This window comes from Rhineura floridana, chromosome 10, assembly GCF_030035675.1.
Source record: "Rhineura floridana isolate rRhiFlo1 chromosome 10, rRhiFlo1.hap2, whole genome shotgun sequence".
In the NCBI taxonomy this organism is placed as follows: Eukaryota; Metazoa; Chordata; class Lepidosauria; order Squamata; family Rhineuridae; genus Rhineura; species Rhineura floridana.
In genome coordinates, this window is record NC_084489.1 from 66,881,682 (window position 1) to 66,901,000 (window position 19,319).

The 19,319-nt window shown below is 38.0% G+C and overlaps 1 protein-coding gene across 9 annotated transcripts in view; it reads right to left on the reverse strand.

The window, feature by feature from the left end:
• Positions 1–19,319, reverse strand: part of ARHGAP12 (Rho GTPase activating protein 12) — a 100,115-nt gene that overhangs the window by 14,133 nt on the left and 66,663 nt on the right. For 4 of the 9 annotated variants that reach the window (XM_061587270.1, XM_061587278.1, XM_061587269.1 and 1 more), the window contains 7 exons: positions 13,987–14,055; positions 13,680–13,754; positions 12,008–12,069; positions 10,758–10,839; positions 8,529–8,633; positions 8,115–8,213; positions 3,445–3,547 (listed from right to left, as the gene is read on the reverse strand). In XM_061587270.1, the coding sequence (XP_061443254.1) occupies positions 3,445–3,547; positions 8,115–8,213; positions 8,529–8,633; positions 10,758–10,839; positions 12,008–12,069; positions 13,680–13,754; positions 13,987–14,055 (595 nt within the window). The remainder of the gene's footprint in view (positions 1–3,444; positions 3,548–8,114; positions 8,214–8,528; positions 8,634–10,757; positions 10,840–12,007; positions 12,070–13,679; positions 13,755–13,986; positions 14,056–19,319) is intronic. The other 5 variants (XM_061587273.1, XM_061587277.1, XM_061587272.1 and 2 more) reach the window with 3 other exon arrangements.

Genomic DNA, 19,319 nt, shown 5'->3' on the forward strand with positions numbered 1-19,319 from the left:
GAAACACACAGAGACTTAGCTAAAGCTACGCTATCCGTATATTAATCTTGTTCGTACGAAGGCAAGAATGAACGGGAGAGTGGGAGGGGCTTGACGCCCCTACTCTTGACTTCAAAAAACATTCTTGCCTTCGCACGATAGGTGGAGCTAATACTAGCAGTGATGGCCGGCCTCATATGGAAAATGACCACATGTGTGATAGGTCAAAAGGAGAAGTAGTTTCATCAGCATACTAACAACCCATTCACTTTATGTAATTTTTATATTCCTATATTGCATTTCTTTTGTTGTAAGACACCTCAAGATTCTCAAGATTCCTTTATGTAAGATGCACAAATACAAGTACTGTATATTCCGGCGTATAAGACGACTTTTTAACCCTGGAAAATCTTCTCCAAAGTCGGGGGTCGTCTTATACGCCGGGGGTCGTCTTATTAGGTTGCCATATTGCCCGGATAGCCGGGTTTTACCCAGATTCTAAGCATGCCACCCAGCGCCTGGCTAGCCCCTTAGGTGGGCCGGATTCTCAGCTTTCATTTAAAAAAAAAATTAAGTTTCTAGGTGGTGCGGTTCTCGAAATATATATAAAAATGTCAGGCACCCCCCCCCGGTTAAATCTTTTTTTAAACTACTGTATAGCACTTTGTAGCTTTAACCCCGCCCGTTCAGGATTTCAGCCAATCAGTGAAGTGTTTGTTTGGTGGCAGTGTCTGCAAAACTTCATTGCGAGGCCAGAAAATGGTGGTTTCCCCTCCTATTTATCTGAAAATCTCATAAATTGGGTTAGGTATATACATTTCAGTTTTTCCCCCTGTTGTGTGTAGGAGTCAGAGCCTGGGCAGTGTTTTGAAAACCTTCCCAATAGTTGCTTTTGGGGGTAAAAACAGTGCTAATCCCATATGTCCAGAGTAAATCCTATTGAATTCAGTAGGAATTACTTTTGAGTAGACATGATTATGAATGTGCTGAAAATCAATGGGACTTTGGAGTGAATGTAAAAAAGAATTGTGTTTGTGTTCTCGTTCTGCCCCCCCCAGTCCTATTTTAAAGCAAGTAGGCAGGGCTTACTTAGGTATTGCAGTTTTTATTCTGTAGGAAACTAATACTGATTTTTAAAAAACTAATACTGATTTTTCTGCAATGACCAATTGGTTTGACAATGAACTATTATATGGGCTGTATGTATTTATACATCTGCAGTGTGTGCGTGTGTGTATGGAGTCTTTCCAACACCCCTGTGAGGTAGGGTTGGAAACCAAGGCAGCTCACAACAAGAAATAAAGCCATTTAAAATCCAATAACCATAAAAACAAGTATAAACAGTTGCAAAACAGTGTAAAGTGGCATGATTCGGAATTTTGGGTTGTGTGAATGAAGTTGCTTATCACTTGAGGTTGCATTTCTGTCCCTGTTGTAAGCCCCATTGAATACGCTGGGACTTGCTTCTGAATAAATAAATTTAGGATTGCACTATAAATATCTTTACAGTTTGTGTAAATAATAAATATATTTGATAGTTATGCTTATATAAATATTTCTTCATTTATCGTATTTTTGGTTTTTGGTTAGGAATCCTGACTGGTTGTGAGATGCTTAGTTTTTTGCCTTATAGGAATCTTGTTGTGGTTGGTATGGTATTACATTTAGGAAAGTGTTACTGCCTTCTGTATTTTTTTTTCCTATTTGCATTTCACTTATCTTTAACCTCACTCCGTTACAGCCATAGAAGCAACAGCAGCATATGCAAGATAATTAACTCCCATTAGTGATAAGAACAAGAATTTATAATTATTATTTCAATTAAAACAAGAGGCTTATCAATACTTTGAAGAGGACCAGATATTTATTTTCTTTCTGAGCCCAGGACTGGGTCTTTCATGATGCCCGGTGTGTGTGTGGGGGGGGGGGGAGCAGGAGAGTAGTCGATAAGACAGACATCCTGGCATTGATAATCGAATTAGCAAGGTATGTGTGGGGTTGTTGTACACTTCCAGGCTCAGTTTCATTTTGAGTATGGAGGTGGAACCTGTGTAGATGTGGTTATCAAAGGGAGAAGAAATTTTGAGTTAAGCAAAGCTCTGCTTTTATAAAACCTAAGAAACATACAGATACTTTGAATGTCTGAGTGCCTGCACCAGTGGAATACTGGAGGAACTTGTAAAACTTGCTGCAAGAGTATTTAGAACTGAGCATGTGGTGTGAAAGACTCCTTTTCCTAACATTTTGGCTTGTTTTTCTCTGATTGTGTATTTTTATTGTTTTTACTATATTTGTAAGCTGTGCTGAGCTCTGTTTTTAACATCAAAAGGGCAGGATATAAATTCTCTTAATCAATCAATAAATACTCCATAGTGTTGGAAACTAGAGTCTAGGCATTTAATGTTGCTTTTAAAAAAAAGATTTCTCACATCTTTCCCCAGTTTTTGGTGGTAATTCCTAGGCACAAAAACAAAACAACTGGACAATCCAAATATTAATATTTATAAGTTTATAAGTGACAGTTTTCCTGCTAAGTACCTGCATGTCATAAGCAGGGGTAGTCTTATACGGCGAGTATATCCCAAACTCTATATTTTAACTGGAAAACTTGGGGGTTGTCTTATACGCCCAGTCGTCTTATACGCCGGAATATACGGTATTAATAAATAATAAAACTCCATCCAACAGTTTCAGTAGGTTTTCAAAAGAATGGGACACAGAATAGACCAATGCAGGACCTTTTGAGTGAACTCCCTATGGCACTGCCTTTTACCTTTTGAAAACTCCCAGTGAGGCAGGAACAGAATCACTGTAAAGCCATACCCTCCACACTATGAAGCTTATCTAAAATAATTCCAAGATCATTAGCACCAATGCCATTGAGAGGTTCAGATGCAACAGGGTCACATTCTTGCTGTCTATCCCCTCATGAAGATTATTAACTAGGTAACCAAAGTAATCTCAGTCCTAAATCCTGGTCTGAAGATGGATTAAATGGATCTAGCTAATTCAGATTCATCAAGGGTCACTTGGAGCTGCCCAGTCACAGGCTGCTAAACTATTCTGGATAAGATTGGAAGGTTTAACACTGGTCAATAATTCCCTAGGTCTTGAGGGTTGACAGGAAGTTTCTTAAGAAAAAGTCTTGCTACTGCCTCCTTCAAACCTGATGGCATATCACCCTTTCTCAGAGATGTATTAATGACCAGGCATAGCTTCTCCTTATTAAGAAGTGTAATTAACCCAACAGAATCCGATCAAAGGAAGACCTATATTCCTCTATTCTTGGCTCCATTTCAATAATGAAGACAAAGTTGGAATGGATATGGATGATTTTGTCAAATTAGTGGGTTATGATTTTCACATGTCACCCGCACATAATTCCTCTTTATCATATAGAATCTGGAAATCACATCTGGGACAATAAGCCCAAAGCACAGGCATTTACTATAAACTGGAACTTACAACGAAGTTTTTTGGATTCTTTGTGGTCCTTTTCTTTGTCCTGCTTTTCTACCCCAGGAGAATCTGGCACTTCATCATCTAATGGTTCATCAGACTCTATTGTCTATTGAGATTGAAAAAAAGATTCAATGTCTTGTTCATAAAATGTTTAACAGCTCATTTCTTTTAACAGTCTTTCTTATGATAGCACCATTAGTATAATTTCACACAAAATATAATGAAACAAAGACAGTATGATCTTGAAACCATTTTCATTTGTTTGGGAATGAAACATTAATTTTCAATGGACTCCTGATCCATATGGTACCTGTAAATAGCTTTTGCAAGCAGAATTTGCACTGCTGCAAGCGTGTTCATCACCCTATGCCAAGCAAAGGTGCCAGACAAAAAACAACTTTTACACTATATATGAGAGCTCTTTCTTAGGATAATGCTCCCTTGTTCTGTCTCCTCCACCCCATTTTGTGGTCTATGGCTACTTGGGGAACAGTGAGATGGGATTTGTGGAAGTGCCTTAATGAGTGGAATAATAATACTTGGCTTTATCTAACAGTATTCAACACACTTTGAATACATTATCTCAAGCAATCCTCACAACAAACCTGCAGGGCACTTCAATATTATTATTCCCATATGTGAAGTAGTGGAGCAGAGGCTGAGGCACAGGGACTTGCTTACCACCATTTAGTGCAGGTAGATGCAGCAAACGTGGTGCCCCTCCAGATGTTGTGGACTACAACTTCCATGATCATTAAACATTGGCAGTGCTGTCTGGAGATTATGGGAGCTGTAGTCCACAATGTCTGGAGAGCATCACCTGATCTAGTGAATTCACTGTTTGTGTAATGGGCATGGACTTTTACTTTTTACTCAGTGCTCCTATTTTGTGGTTGCTATATTGTATCAGCCAAAGTAAAGTTGAATCCTTTTGTCCTTTGTTAACATAGACTTCCTTTGGTATTATCGTCCACCTGACCACACCTCATTCCTTTGCCAGGCTGTATCTATCCTTCCTCAGTTCTATCCTATCCTTCCTCAGAAAATCTCAAAGGAGTGTTCTAGCCTTATCATATTGGATAGATTTGGCTGGCCTTGCACAGCACAGTTGCACTGATGGAAAGCTTTGGATGCTTTGCTGTGTAAACACAAGGTTTAGGATACTATAATAGCACAATGGTCTTTTCACTTAGATTTTATCTGCTTCTTACTCTGCATAAGGAACCAGAATACATGCAGAATTCAGACATGGGGGTGTCATGGAGAAACAAATGCTTGAGTTCCTAGGAAGAATGAGCACAAATAGTGATAACTTCCTTGTCTGAGCTCTCTCCTTCCCACACACTACACACAATTTAAACAACCCTGGTTTCGTGAACCAGCAAACCTAGGGCTGAAATCTGGGATTAGTAATGATTAACTTAGCCTCCATTTTCAGTGTAGGTTTCTAAAAAGGGGGTGACATATCCTTATCTGTCTTTCTAAGTTTTCCAGCTGGAAATGTAAAATAAAAACAAAGGGAGAAACCAACACACGTGGGGTCAGTTTTCCTGCACCTTCAAAGCCAGTTATAGAAGTAACATGGTGAAGCTACTTAGAAATAATTGTTTAGTTCTTGTATAGTAGCCTTGGAGCTATACTTGAGTATAGGTATATAGAGAAACATACTTATGCATGTAAAATATGATAGAGATGCAGCATCAGTGTAATTTGTACAGAAAACAGAAATGGGTCTCAAAGGTTTCACATTCTTATGCTAGACTGGAAATACCTGTTGGCAAAAGTCTTCTCAGGCAGAAGGTCAGAGCTAGGCAGTTTGATTTACCTAGCACCATGTCCTGCCAGGCTCTGAAGACTACTCTCTCAGTTAGTGTCAGATATTTAGCTCTCCAGTGTCAGGTATCAAATCCAAACCCTGTACAAAATGGAAAGCTGCTGGCAGTGTCCCAGTTAAGCTATGTAGTTGGAATATGATGTCTAGGGCAGTGTTTCCAGCAATTTGCCATGTAATTTATTAGTAAGTAACTAAATGTTTGACATTAATATTAAACACCATGATGCTCCATTCTAAAATTCCTTCTAGGATTACAATTTTCTTTCTCAAATACATCTATCAATAAATTAGTTAACTGTCACCACTATTCTGAGCCTCTGTAAACCTAAGGAAACAAACTAGTTTTCTAGTTAGAAAGACATCAATCAATCCTGACCCTGTCTACCCTACCCTACTTCCTTTGCAAATCTGAAAGAAATCCATATATAAGCCTTGAACTCCAGGAGGCACTCAGAACAAAAGTACAAAAGGAAACATAGATTGTTATTGCTCAAGAGATTTTAACAACACCTCTGCCTAATCAGCATTACATTTTAAGGTGAACCAGAAGTAGGATTTTCCAGCAAGAGAGCAGTTCAGATCCCACAGGAAGTGCTAAAACAGATTCCTTAGAAAAACCCTGCTACGGTCTTTTTCTAAAGTAGTTAACATAAATCTTTAACAAACCAAGGGAACCTGAAAGGCCTATAAATATGTATGACACATATTTTGCCATTTACAAAACTGATAGACACTTGAGAACCACAGAATCTAAATTGGCAGATGCAGCAGTGCAAGAGCATAGGCTTTATCACCAACACACACTGAAAACCACTAAAAAGATTTCAAACATTCAGCCCAGGAACATAAACATATGCTGTAGTTCTCTTCGCAATCCAAAAGGAATATTGACTATCAACAGATAAAAAATTGTCCAAACAGATCTTGAAGCCCTGATTGCAACTTGGCTAGTATAGCACACTTGAGAAGAGCCTGAAATCCCCAGTTCAAATCTCACATAAATTATGAAGAAACTAGATACTGTTTCAATCTGGATATATTTTATATTTCTATCTATTAATCTATCTTCCTACCTATCTACAAGCAATTATATTCTAATTGTATTTTTTTTTCATTCTCGAAAGACAAACATTACATTCTGTGATTATTTTAGAGGGATTATTTCTCATCTACAGACCATAATAAAGATGGTGAGGAGGAGGAGGAACTCACTAGATGGGCTTTAAGTAAACCACCATCTCTGAGCATTTATAATATAGGAATAATACTTGACTACCTTGCATGGTTGTTATGATTACTTAGATCAGAGGTGGCAAACCTGTGGCCCTTCCATCAATCCCAGCCAGCATGCCCAGTGATCAGAGAATTGTTGTTCAGCAACATCTGGAGGGTCATAGGTTAGCCACGCCTGACCTACATAACGTGAAATATTTTGAATGGATAGGAAATAAGCACATGAATACTAAATATTTTATTAGCCAACTTTTGAGTGTCTCCAATATCATTTAAGAGTCCCCTAAATTATTTTTAACTGCTGAAACCTTGATTATGTACAATCTCTCCCGAGTCAGAAGGCAGTAATGAAACTGAACTGTAGAGGGAAGGCAAATGAACTAGTTACCCTAGATCAATATTTCCAATATTATCATCTCACCCTAGCACACACAAACAGTGACTCACTTGTGCCCACAGAAGCTTAAGACATTGATGTCCCATCAATGTTGGTCCAGACTGTTATGAAGCAAGGAAAGGGAGGCAGAAAGGCATTAAACTACAACATCAAGCAGAGGAGTTTTTTAGTTCTGCCTCCATAGGAAAGCCCTGAGTGGCTGGTCTTCCAACATCACATACCAAATGGAAGCAATTACTATTTGTTCCTGCCAATATTTTACACTTAACTTTTTTAAACAAAGCAGTGTTTTCACCACCAAAAATGAAGTCTCATCAGGTAGCTAAGGTACCCACTTAAGTGCACCTTTGTGCTGTTATTAATGGGCTCCACTAAAAGATGGGAGAATGCCTTTATTTAAAACATACTCCTCATAGGTGCAGAGAACAACTTAAAATAAGTGTTTATGGGCCAATCTACATGTTATATGTGAACTAGTACCCTAATGGTCCATTTGGGGCATGGAAAGCCACTTTGAGCAAAAATGTACTTTTTATCCTGGGGGGGGGGAGAGGCAACAGGGGCAGGGGGGGAAATGCAAGAAGGAGTGGGAAAATGGTGGTCAAAGAAAGGGTTAAGCATACATCTCCCACCACTTCTCCATTCCCAGACAGGTACAATTCTTAAATACAAAAGGATCTACATATGCTTTTGCACAACTCCTGGACTTTTTTCATAAAACCAGCATTGTACTTATTGCTTCAAACATTCCTCTGTCTCCTCCTTCTCTGTTATTCAATTATCCTGGCCGATAACAAAACAAAAAGCACAGTAAAATCACTTTGCAATTAATACACAGAATGTATGTAACTTCTCTTTAACATTTATTCAGATTCTTTTATATGGTGTTTCTAGCTGTAGAGTATGTTCCTGTAGTAATACATTAATTTTAATCCAGAATTCTGACCCATACTGCACAGAGAGATTGCATCAAAGTGAGTTTACCTTTCTCATCTGCTGTCAAACAGAAAAAGCTGCCTCAGCCACTGTTTCCCTGAATATTCCAGAACAAGTGCTGCTTCATTTCTATATTGTGGTTCAAGCTATTGCTTTAATTGGTTGTTTCAGGCTGACGTATTTGTCAAACAGTCAAGCAAAGGCAGAAATGGAGTGGTGGTGGTGTCAGCAGTAATGTGTGTGGGGAGAAGAATTTATAATTTAAGTACATACCTGATTACTGACAGCATAATTAAGGACTTTAAACCATTCAGTAACAGAAATGTCATTATCCGATTGAATTAATAACTCAGTTCCTTGCCGTGTTTTCAGCTTTAAAATAAAAGAAACCTGGGCATTAGAACTAAAGTACCTATTTTATGTGTTCCTCCAAAATATGCCATTACTAGGATAATTATTATAATACAACCCATCTATTCTAAAATAATCAAGACTTGCTTTTTGTCTGTTTCTCCCCACATTAAAGCAGTAAGAGAAAACCCTAAGAAAAGCCAACACTTCTAAGACGTCTACACCTTTACTGTTAAGATTTTTTTTTTAAAAAAAATGCCTGACTCAGTACCCTTTTCTTCTACAGTCAAGTTAAGCACCAAAAATAAAATGAGACAAAAAAGGGGAAAAGGTCACCTCAATCACATTCTTCTTGCTAGATTTCTCCTTTGAAGCCCAGTCGATAAATGCGCCTCTAAGATCTACTGTAAATTCTGGCTTAGATTGGTTGACCCCAAACTTCTAGAGAAAAAAACGAAAATTGTTGACTTCTTTTTTTAGAGGGCTGATGTACCAAAGGCATTATCATCACAAGGCTGAATAGTTCTTCCACCGTTCACCACCACCATATACACAGTTTGAATGCAGCATATGGTCACTAGCTAAAAAAAATATATTGGTAGCAAAGTTTCAGGATGTTTTGAACACAATATTTTCCTCATCTTCTTGCCTCTCTTTCTTTTTTAGGCTGAATGCTGTCTATTTCTTCCCACCATCCAGGAAATGCAGGGTGGGTTGGGGAAAGGGGGATATTGCCATTAGCTTGTTGCTAGACAATGGCCCAGTTGTCAAGAAGTTTTCCATCTTTGATGGGGAATGAATGGGAGGAGAATGAAGAGAGAGACATCAGTTGTGACAGTTAATCTCCTGGTAGTGGACAGGAGCTTGCATGGCCCTTAAGAGCTTTAAAGTGTTGCGATATGTCCATATAACACCATTAAGATTACAATTCTTTATAATACAGGTATCTTCCCCTGCCTTCAACTTAAGACTACAAGGCAGCTCATACCATAAACAAAATTATTCGTAAGCATAAAAACGCATTAAAGTTAAAAAGCAGTAAGCAGCAGTAAAAACAAATTACCTATCAAATACCCAATAAAATAAGAACGTTATTGCTTGTTTCCTAGAAAACAGTAAACATGTTGTCATTTTCATATCTTTGGGAAGGAACTTCCAAAGATGGGGACACCACCAAGAAAAGGCCATAGCCTTGGTCAACTCAGGTGGTGGAACATCCAGTGCAGGGTTTCTAAAAGAGGACCACATAGGGACATTAATAACTGTTGCTGTGTCCAAATCTGAAGAAAAGGACACAGCCTCCTTATTAGGCAGAAGCTTTTGAAGCACTTTCCTGGCTATAACTACAGTGGCTAATCTAAAAGCTGTGATCTGTTAGTTTGAATCTTGTCCAAACTTAACAATTAAATATATTGCAAACTTCAATGATCAAGGGAGGCTTAACCTCAATCAAATGACTGTGCTGGTATTCCATATTTAAATTTATCTGCATTTAGCTACAGTTTGTTTGCTTGCACTTAGTTTGGGTGTTTATGAATGCATTCATGAGAGTAAGCGAGCAATTTGGAGCTGGTAAGTGGAAACTCCATGGCCCTCTATAAATCTCTCCAAACAGATAAAGGAATAGAGGGCAAATCTTTATTAGATACAATAGGGATTTGCACCCAGACCCACTCAAAATGATGAGGCAGACACAAGCATATGGGTTAAGAACGGGCAACATTTATTAATGCCAATTAACGAATTAAATCACATTAGACCAATTAAAGCAAATAATAGAAAATGAAAACTGGATTAAGCCAATCCTTGAGATTGAGATCTGCGGAGGGGACCTGGATAATTTTAAAAGATCAGTGTGGGCCCCTATAAATCTGGGTGCTACAGAACTTAATTCCAGCAGCTCAGTTTTTTGAGCAAGTAACCTTGGCTCTAGGTCAGAGAGTAGTGAACTAGCTACTCCTAGCCTTCATTGCCGGCGCATTATATTTGCCTAGGGAATTATGTCCATTTCACCCCTGACTCCAGCCTTGAGACATCGAGTCTGTGATCTGGGCAGTCCTCATGGAGGGCTCCTGTTCCCAGCATCTGGCCTTGAGGCTTTGATGGATAGGTCTGAGGAAGCCCCCTTTCATCTTCTAGAAGGTGCCTCAAGGTTCTCACCAAATTATTTCCACTTACCCCCTTTTTCCCTAATCCTGCACTGACCCTGCCAAACCTTTTTAAAATCACTCCAACCCATCATTGATCCCCAGTGTGACACAGGCAAAACAACCTCCCTGTCAAAAGGACATCTGGAAGGAAAAAATTCCTGTGTGGCCCCCTAGTGGCAACCAGCAAAGCCCACACTAAAACCAATGGGTGCGTGCCACCAAGCCCCGCAATGAGTGGGAGAAAGGGAAAGGCGCGAAAGCCAACCAACCAGGTGGCTCTGCGCACAGCCCCAGGCAGACTAACCATCTGCACCCGGCACCAGGGGTCATGCCCCATCAAGGCTGGGCTCTCCACATGGTTGGGGGAGGGGGAGAAGAGAGGAGTTGGAAAATATTATAACCATCAAGTACTTACCCAGCTAGTCCCACCTCCTTGAGTCTTGGTAAACAATAATGAGGGTCCCTGTAATACAGCCCATGATGACATCCAATTTTTTCTGTAGGAGAGGCAGACATATGTATACAGTAAAGTACATTTGTCATGTACTAAGATTGTCAAATTGTGCTTGACTAATGATCCTTTGTATTACTGTATTTATAGATATATCTACTATTGATAAAAGGCCAATATGGCTTGCTCAAACCACTAAAAGGAAAGTGTAAAGTGAAAAGTCTGGTGTGGATGTGGCCAGGGACAGCTTTGGTTTAAATTTGGGTGGGAGACTACATGTGCCTGCTGTAGAATAAAAAGGTGGGGGGGAAGCTGAAAAATGATACTTTTCACAATGTTTTCCTTTTGGAAAGGAAAGGGGCTTCCCCTCTACCCAGTCCCCACCTACCCAATCTCCTCCCCCCCTTCCTTGCTGTTTAAGAATGTACCTATAGCCAACAGATGTTTCTTTCAAACTCTAAAAAGCAGGGCAATTGGGCAGCTATAGTGAATGCGCCAGGGGAGCAGGAGACTTGACCTCCTCTCTGAGATATTGTACTGCCCTACAAATTTGTCAAAATGCAAGCACAATTTGTCTTGTTTCTGTTATTTGGGCTGCTTGCAGGTGTTGCCACCACTCACATATGTTCAGAGGCACATGTTACCAAATTATTCCAAGCTACACAGGAAGTGGATTGGACTGGGAAAAACCGACCCAAATGGTGTTTGCATTTTGACAAATTTGTAGGGCAGTACAATATCTCAGAGAGGAGGTCAGGTCTCCTGCTCCCCTGGTGCATTCACTATAGCTGCCCAATTTCCCTGCTTTTTAAAGTTTGTTAGAAATATTTGTTGGCTGTAGGTACGTTCCTAAACCACAAGGTGTTTTTTTCCCTATTAGTGAATGCCTCAAGTGCATGAAAGTACTTAGTCAATAATTCTTAAAGTTACAAAAAGAACCAATACAGATTGGCTTTTCAACTAATACCACTGAAACAATACACATGACATTTTCATCCTATTTCCATGAGAAAATGTCTAATGAAAATCTAATGTCTTAAAAATGCTGATCAATTCCATTGTTTCTCTGAAATAAATGAGGCTTATTTTAATATAGATGTGCTGACAAGTAACCTGTTTGCAACCATATATTGCTCTGATGATCTGAAATGTTAACCTGACCAAAGTAAAAAGTCCCAAATGTCAAAACCTAAAAAGGTTATGGTGATACTTGCCGAACTTTTTTTCCATTTTCTGTGATTTTTGTTACATTTAATAATCCATACTTCTCTTGGTCCTGGGGAAGAGAACAAACAGAAATTCAGGGTTTATTTGTCTACATCTGTGCTGGAATTGCTTTTTAAAATGTTTTTAATGTTTTAAAATATGTTTTGGTTTAATGTTTTAAAGTTTTTTCTGTTTTTAAGATGTTTTAAAGTGCTTTTAATGTTTTTGTTTGCCACCCTGGGCCCCTTCTGGCAGGAAGGGTGGGAGATAAAGTAAAATAAATAAATCAACACTGCTCTCTGTTCCTTTCCATGAGGAAATAATCTTCCTCCTTCTACAAATACTGTTAAGAAGAGATAAATGGCTGATACCTGAATTGCATAAATATGGCTCTCTGAACTTTAGTTAACAGTTCAACCCACACATCTACTCAGAAGTAGTTCACTGAATTCAATGGGACTTACTCCCAGATAAGATTAGATTGCAGGGTAAAATTGTTAAACCAGCTTTTTAACAAAGTCTAAAATGTTACTAGTCCAGAACATTTTTTTTACTGATATAACCCACCTGCCTACATATATTTATTTGTAGCCTAAAAACATTTCTATATCCCTAATATCAGAAGCACTACTTAACAGTTTAGCTATAATGAGCAGAGTTCCTTCCTATAATTTCTGTTTGCTGAACAAGTCAGCACAAACTGGCAGATCTACACCTAGTTATTCATCCCATCTACACAATTCGTATTTATCACATGCTAAAAATTTAGATGCTGAATACGTTTTTAAAATAAGAAATCCATTTAGACTTTCTACCAAGTCTGTTGTCTCTGTATTAAGAAAATATTTATGTTCCCATGTACATTTTTATAAATTCTTTCCTCCAACTATGAGGTAAGAATTGTAACAGCCTAAATCAAAATACATAATGTGGTTTATCGCTCTGAAGAACAGATTAATATTATTTTATGTAAAGTTGGAGTGTGGAACCTTTGAACTACAACTGCTATGATTCCTATGGGCCATGCTGGCTAGGGCTGATGGGTTCCCAACTCCTGGTCTAAAGTAATAACATAGAAGAGCATTTTATAAGACTGGGCATAAGATTGACATTACATACTCTTCCTATGTAACACAACACAACTGTCAAGGTGTGAGGAACTGCTAGTAAGAGGGTCACGGGATAGAAAGAAGATTCCCCAGTGACTGCAATATAGTATTGTGTTTATTGATGGTTTAGGAACAAACAGACTACTTCAATAAAGGAAAAACTGCCTCATTTACCAAGGGCTGAAAAAGTCTACTTCTTCCATTTTCCATTGACCTATTTGCACACAGTACAATGAGAACAGTGCTCCTATGAAACTGACTGGCTGAACAATGCTGGAGACGTGACTGGACCCCTGTGTATCTTACAAGTGTTCAGAAGGCATGCATCTTCTAACTACTGCTCTAGTCTAGATGCTTTTTAAGGTGATGTGATGATAAGAGGAGATAAGATAAAAGAAGAAGTGGCTCAAAAGTCACTTGACGTGTGAAGTATAACAATAGTCAATATACATTAACAACAACAGATTTGCTTCAAATTGGTGAATTCAGCAGAGAGAGAGAGAGAGAGAGAGAGAGAGAGAGAGAGAGAGAGAGAGAGAGAGAGAGAGAGTATTACAATATTTATACTGACTGTAACTTGATGCTTTGGTGAGGAAGGAGAAAGCTCATTTTCAGAAAGAGTAGTCTTTGAAGCAACTAGAGAATCCTAAGAAATAAAGACATTTAAATATTTATAACACAGAAATAAAACAATCTCCATAAGATTTACAGACTTTGGACATAATTATGGAAAATGTGTACTGAGACACTGGAAAGACAATGACAATTATGTACAAATTAAAGCAATCCTTCTATTCATTAGTTTTCCTTGTATGGGTTCTCTTGCACAATTTATCTACTAATATTGTCTATAAATAAATCATGTTTCAGATACTAACTTGCTCCTGGTGTGTTGGGAACAAATATGCAGGATTAGGCAAGAGAGGTTCAGAAGAATTAGTTGGCAACTGTAAAAATACAAGAACTATTTTAATATATAATTACGGTTTCATAGATTCTGTTATCAGAAATGTTTTAAAATAATGTATATCCCAATGTCTTCTAATCAAAACTGATTTGCATCCTTTATAGAGAGTCAAGCTTTTGAATGAAGCATAAATTAGGCATTCCAACCCCCACCAAAATCTGATAAACGTCAAAAGATATGGGAAGTTAGAAAAAAATTACAGGCATTTTTCCTGAAGGCAGCTGATGATAACTCATTGAAAACTTGAATACAATTTCAGGAGGGATACCCAATATAAAAAACTGCTTGGAAGTGATGTATCTTTTCCTATGTAGGGTACTACACTGCTGGTAACTATTACTTTATTAGAAATTCTCTCTAAGTTTGAGGACAGGTTAAGGGTGCATACCTATCTCTATGCAAAACTCTTGGGTTTAAGGTTCAGTTTTTTTAGTACTGAAAACATTTGTAAATTTGGGCATTAAAAATAATTTCCTGTATGTCTGATGTTCAGGTATGGGTGTCAGTGCTTATGTAGTCAAAATCAAACCACTCATACACAAGGAGATTATCAGAAAACTTGGCAGAGCCCTGAAGTTTGCAGAAATGCAAAAACCCCTAAGGGAGGGACCCCAGAATATCTTGAGTTTGCTCAGTGGCACAGAATACCAACTGATGGGAAGAGCGGGGAATGGAAACCAGATGGAAGAGAGAATGAATTATCTTGGAGGAGGGCATGGTAGGCTGGCTGCAACAATGTACACAAGAGCTCCACACTGCAACATTTTGTTGCAGGTCCTATTTGCATATCCTAATCCCTGTTGGCCAGATTCTTTTGAATGTAACATCCACTAGAGCAGCCTTTCCCAACCAGTGTGCCTCCAGATGTTGTTGGACCACAACTCCCATCAGCCTCAGCCAGCATTGCCAATGGTCAGGAAGATGGGAGTTGTGGTCCAACGACGTCTGGAGGCAGACTGGTTGGGAAAGGCTGCACTAGAGAATCTGGTTGTGGTTATTATTATTATCATTATTATTTCAATTTCTTAGATCCTAAAATATCTTGAGGTTACTTACACTATAAAATTCAAACAGTATAAAAATATACAAGAATAGAGATAACAGCGACTTTCCCAGGAGGATCCCTCCGCCTGTGTAGCTCTGAGACGGGCTCCCGTCTTAGATGAAACTTTTTCAGCTATAAATTCAGTCAGAAGGGTCTTTTCTGACTGGGGATAATTTCTTCTGGATAAGGAAGAAATGTGAGATTTCCCACATAGCTTTGTCGTGACTGTGGGAGTCTGGAATTCGTCAGAATTATCTGCCAAAGAAAGGCTTCCAGCTGCTCAGACGGAGCGAGGATTTCTATGCCAGCTCAGCTGAATAAGTGACCCGTTTTTTTTCTTTAAAGAACAACAGACTAGCAGGCAAACATCCTCCTGTCTATGCTTACCATTTTCTTATCTATACAGCTAAAGAGATTTGTCAAAGTAACAGCAATTAAGATAACCTAGGTGAGTTACGACTTTCCTTCTTTACTCACGGAACTAAGGGGGAAGAAAACAAAAATAGCCTATCTTTCTTTTATTGCAAAAAGCTGATATGGAAAATAGCATTTTAAAGAGTACAACGGATGAGGTATTTCTGATTGGAAGAGATAAGAAAAATATTTTTGATTTATAAGACTTTTGTGTAATATATGCATGGGACTATTTTTCCTGATCTCTTTTTTTTGACGAATCTGCTCATTCTCTCTGCTACTAGTTATTTGGACGCTGTGAACTAAAGCTGTTTTTGCACTTCTGGGCATATAAGAGATAAGGACTGTCTAGCGTGTGATGTCAGTTGGTTGGAAAGATTAACTCCTTTGTAACTGGATAAAGAAATAAACTGCTCTTTGCTTGGGACATTGAAAATTGAAGGAGTTTTGTTCCTTTGGCTTTAAGAATGACAATTAAGAAGATTATGGATGTACAAGAAGGGACTTTATCTTTAGACATGTTTCAGAAAATAATGAATGAGATTAAGTCAATAAAACAAGAACTGAGAAATAATAGACAAGCGTGGAAAATTAAATTTCACGAAATGAGACAGGAGCTGAAAGAAATTCAGGATTCTATGAGAAAGGAGAATAAAGATAGATCTGGAAAACCAAAAAAAGATGAAAGAGAAATTAAAGGCAAGGTTCAAACTTTGGAGATTGGATTAAATATGGACATGAAAAAAGATTTGGATTTCCTGGCTCTGACGGATCCTGGAGACAAATATTATAGTTTGGAATTCAGCGCTGTCCCTGAAGGAATTGAAGAGATTGGAGATAAAGATATTATCGGTTCAAAAAAATTCCTGGACTGGAAGGATTTGATGGAATTTGAAATGGAGAAAGTTAACAGAATTAATCCCTGTTTTGTGTCAATGGAAAAATCTTCAAGAGATGTGCTAGTGTATCATGTGGAAAAGAGGAACAGAGATGCGGCTTTGCAGCAATACTTCAGTGTTATGTTCGGAATTCATGGCAAGAAAATATCTGTGATGGAGGAAATTCCTATCAGACTTTTATTATATGACTATGACAGTAAGATTTTTGGATGCGTGGAGATGGAAGATGGAAGATGGACCTAATACGGATAAAGACAGAAGAGCGATTTGAAATTACTGGACTTAGTAGACTTGATGAGTTGGATTAATTGACATGTTTATTTAGGGGAAAAAAATTGATTGATATATATCTCAAGGATTGGAAACTTCTCTTTGACTTTTTGTGGAAGATTAAAATATGATGTTAATGAGATTTGAAACCAATTAAGATAACCGCTGGAGGAAGGTGATTTTATAATCTATTAAGAGATAGGTTTGTTATATATTATAGATTTACAGCTGAACTATGACAAATCGGAAGTCAATATTTTTATATTTTTTTCTCTTCTTTTCTTTTTTTTATTGTATTAGTTATTGATTTGTGTTTTTTTTTGGTATTGTTTTGGTTTTGAAAATTTGAATAAAAATTAATTGAAAAAAAAAAAAAAGAAAGAATAGAGATAACAGCAACCGGCAAATTTGTCAATATAATTTTAAAAGCAATACCACTGCCTCCCAAGAAGATGCATATATCATAACTAGAACAAAACAAAGCAATTTACACATCCAGCAGAACATATGAAAGTTAACAGTTAAATGCCTAGGAGAACATAAGAAGAGCCTGCTAGATCAGGCCAGTGGCCCATTTAGTCCAGAATCCTGTTCTCACAGTGGCCAACCAGGTGCCTGGGGGAAGCCCGCAAGCAGGACCTGGATGCAACAGCATTCTCCCCTCCTGCGGTTTCCAGCAACTGCTATTCAGTAAAGTTCTTAATGTTTGCACCAGGCAAGCCTCACTGGAGAGAGCATTTCACAAACAGAGAGGCATAACCAAAGAGACCCTCTCTCTTGCCACCACTTTTTGAAATTCTTTCAGAGGGGGCACATAGAAAAGGGCCTCTGATTATGACTTCAGGTTCCATGTAGGTTCATTTCAGAAGAGGTGTTCTGCAAGGTAATGGTACTGTAGTATAACAGTAACAGTATCAGGCTGTCTGGTCTGTATTAACAGTTTAATGCTGCAAGCTCCTCCGCACCCACTCCAGTGCATTTCTTTGTTTCAGAATAACAAAGTGCCTATCACTATGAGGTGCAATGATTTTTGACACTCTTATGGTCTACCACTAAGATATCTCAAGGAATGAGTCTGAGCTAAGCTTGCGCTTGTGTGTTCCCCACACACACACTTTCCATGGGGCCAGGAGGCAGACTGTGTGTTTATTTTCATTTTTACTGAGTATTGGCTCCCCACTGCACACAAACCAGGTATCATGTCTTATAACAAACTCAAATTAGTTTAATGTGCCAGTTTTATGACCCATGATCTGAAGTTGGCTTGTTTTGAAACTGTCCAGACTTTGTTATTAACCTATAATACCACGTAATAAGATTATGGGAAACTAAAAATAAACAGTGCTGAACTACTCCTCCTGGCACACGGGAGGAACAGAGGGGCGGGAGGACCACATGAACCTGAAGCTCACTCAAGCTCTTTCCAGCTCCTGCAAATTGTGTTCAACCACAACTTTTCTTTTCTTTTTTTTGTTTTTTCAATAATTTTTATTCAGATTTTCATAAAACATACAAGACAAAATCATAAAACATTCAAAGACAAAAAACAAAATCAAAAATAGTTAAACAAAAAGAAAAAAAGAAAAAAAAAACAAAAATAAAAAATAAAGAGTAAAATATTGACTTCCCATTTGTCAAAGATCAAATCAGTTATAAGTCTATAATATATAACAATCCTGTCTCTTAAGTCATATTATAAAATCACTTTCCTCCAGTAGTTATCTTACTTAATCATCAAATCTCATAAACATTACTTTATTCTTTCCACAAAAAGTCAAAGAGAGGTTTCAATTCTTTAAGAAATATATCTATCAATTTTTTTTTCCAGATAAGCATATCGATTAATCCATCTCATTACTAATTATGATAATCTTGTTGTCATAACCATAGTCAAAATAAACATTTCAATTAATCCATCACATCAGAATCTGTTAAGTTCAGTAATTTCAGTAGCCATTGTTCTATTATCCCTATTAGTTCCATTTTCCATCTTCCATCTTCAGTAGTCTTGTTAAGTCCAGTAATTTCAGTATCCAATCTTCCATTATCAGTATTCCATAATAATCTTGCTGTCAAAGCCATAGTCATATAGTAAGAGTCTGATGGGAATTACCTCTATCCCAAATATTTTCTTGCCATCCATTCTGAATAGGTTGCTGAAATACTGCTGTAAAATCATATCTCTGTTCTTTTTTTCAAAATACACTGGGTCATCTCTTGAAAGTTTTTCCATTGTCACATGGCTGCAGTTAATTCCATAGATTTTCTCTATATTGGGCTCCATCACATCATTCCAGTCCAGAAGATTATCCATGCCATTGATAACTTTATCTCTAGAATCTTCATTAATTTCTTCAGAGATAACATTGAGTTCCAAACAATAGATTTTATTTCTAAAGTCCATAGACTCCAAATCTTGTTCCTGTTCCACGTTTGTTCCAATCTCCGGGATCTCCTCTCTCACAGGGACCCCTGTTCCAGTCTCCAGGGTCTCCTCTCTCACAGGGACCCCTGTTCCAGTCTCCTGTGTCTCCAAACAATAAATTTTGTTTCTAAAGTCCATAGACTCCAAATCTTTTTCCTGTTCCACGTTTGTTCCAATCTCCGGGGTCTCCT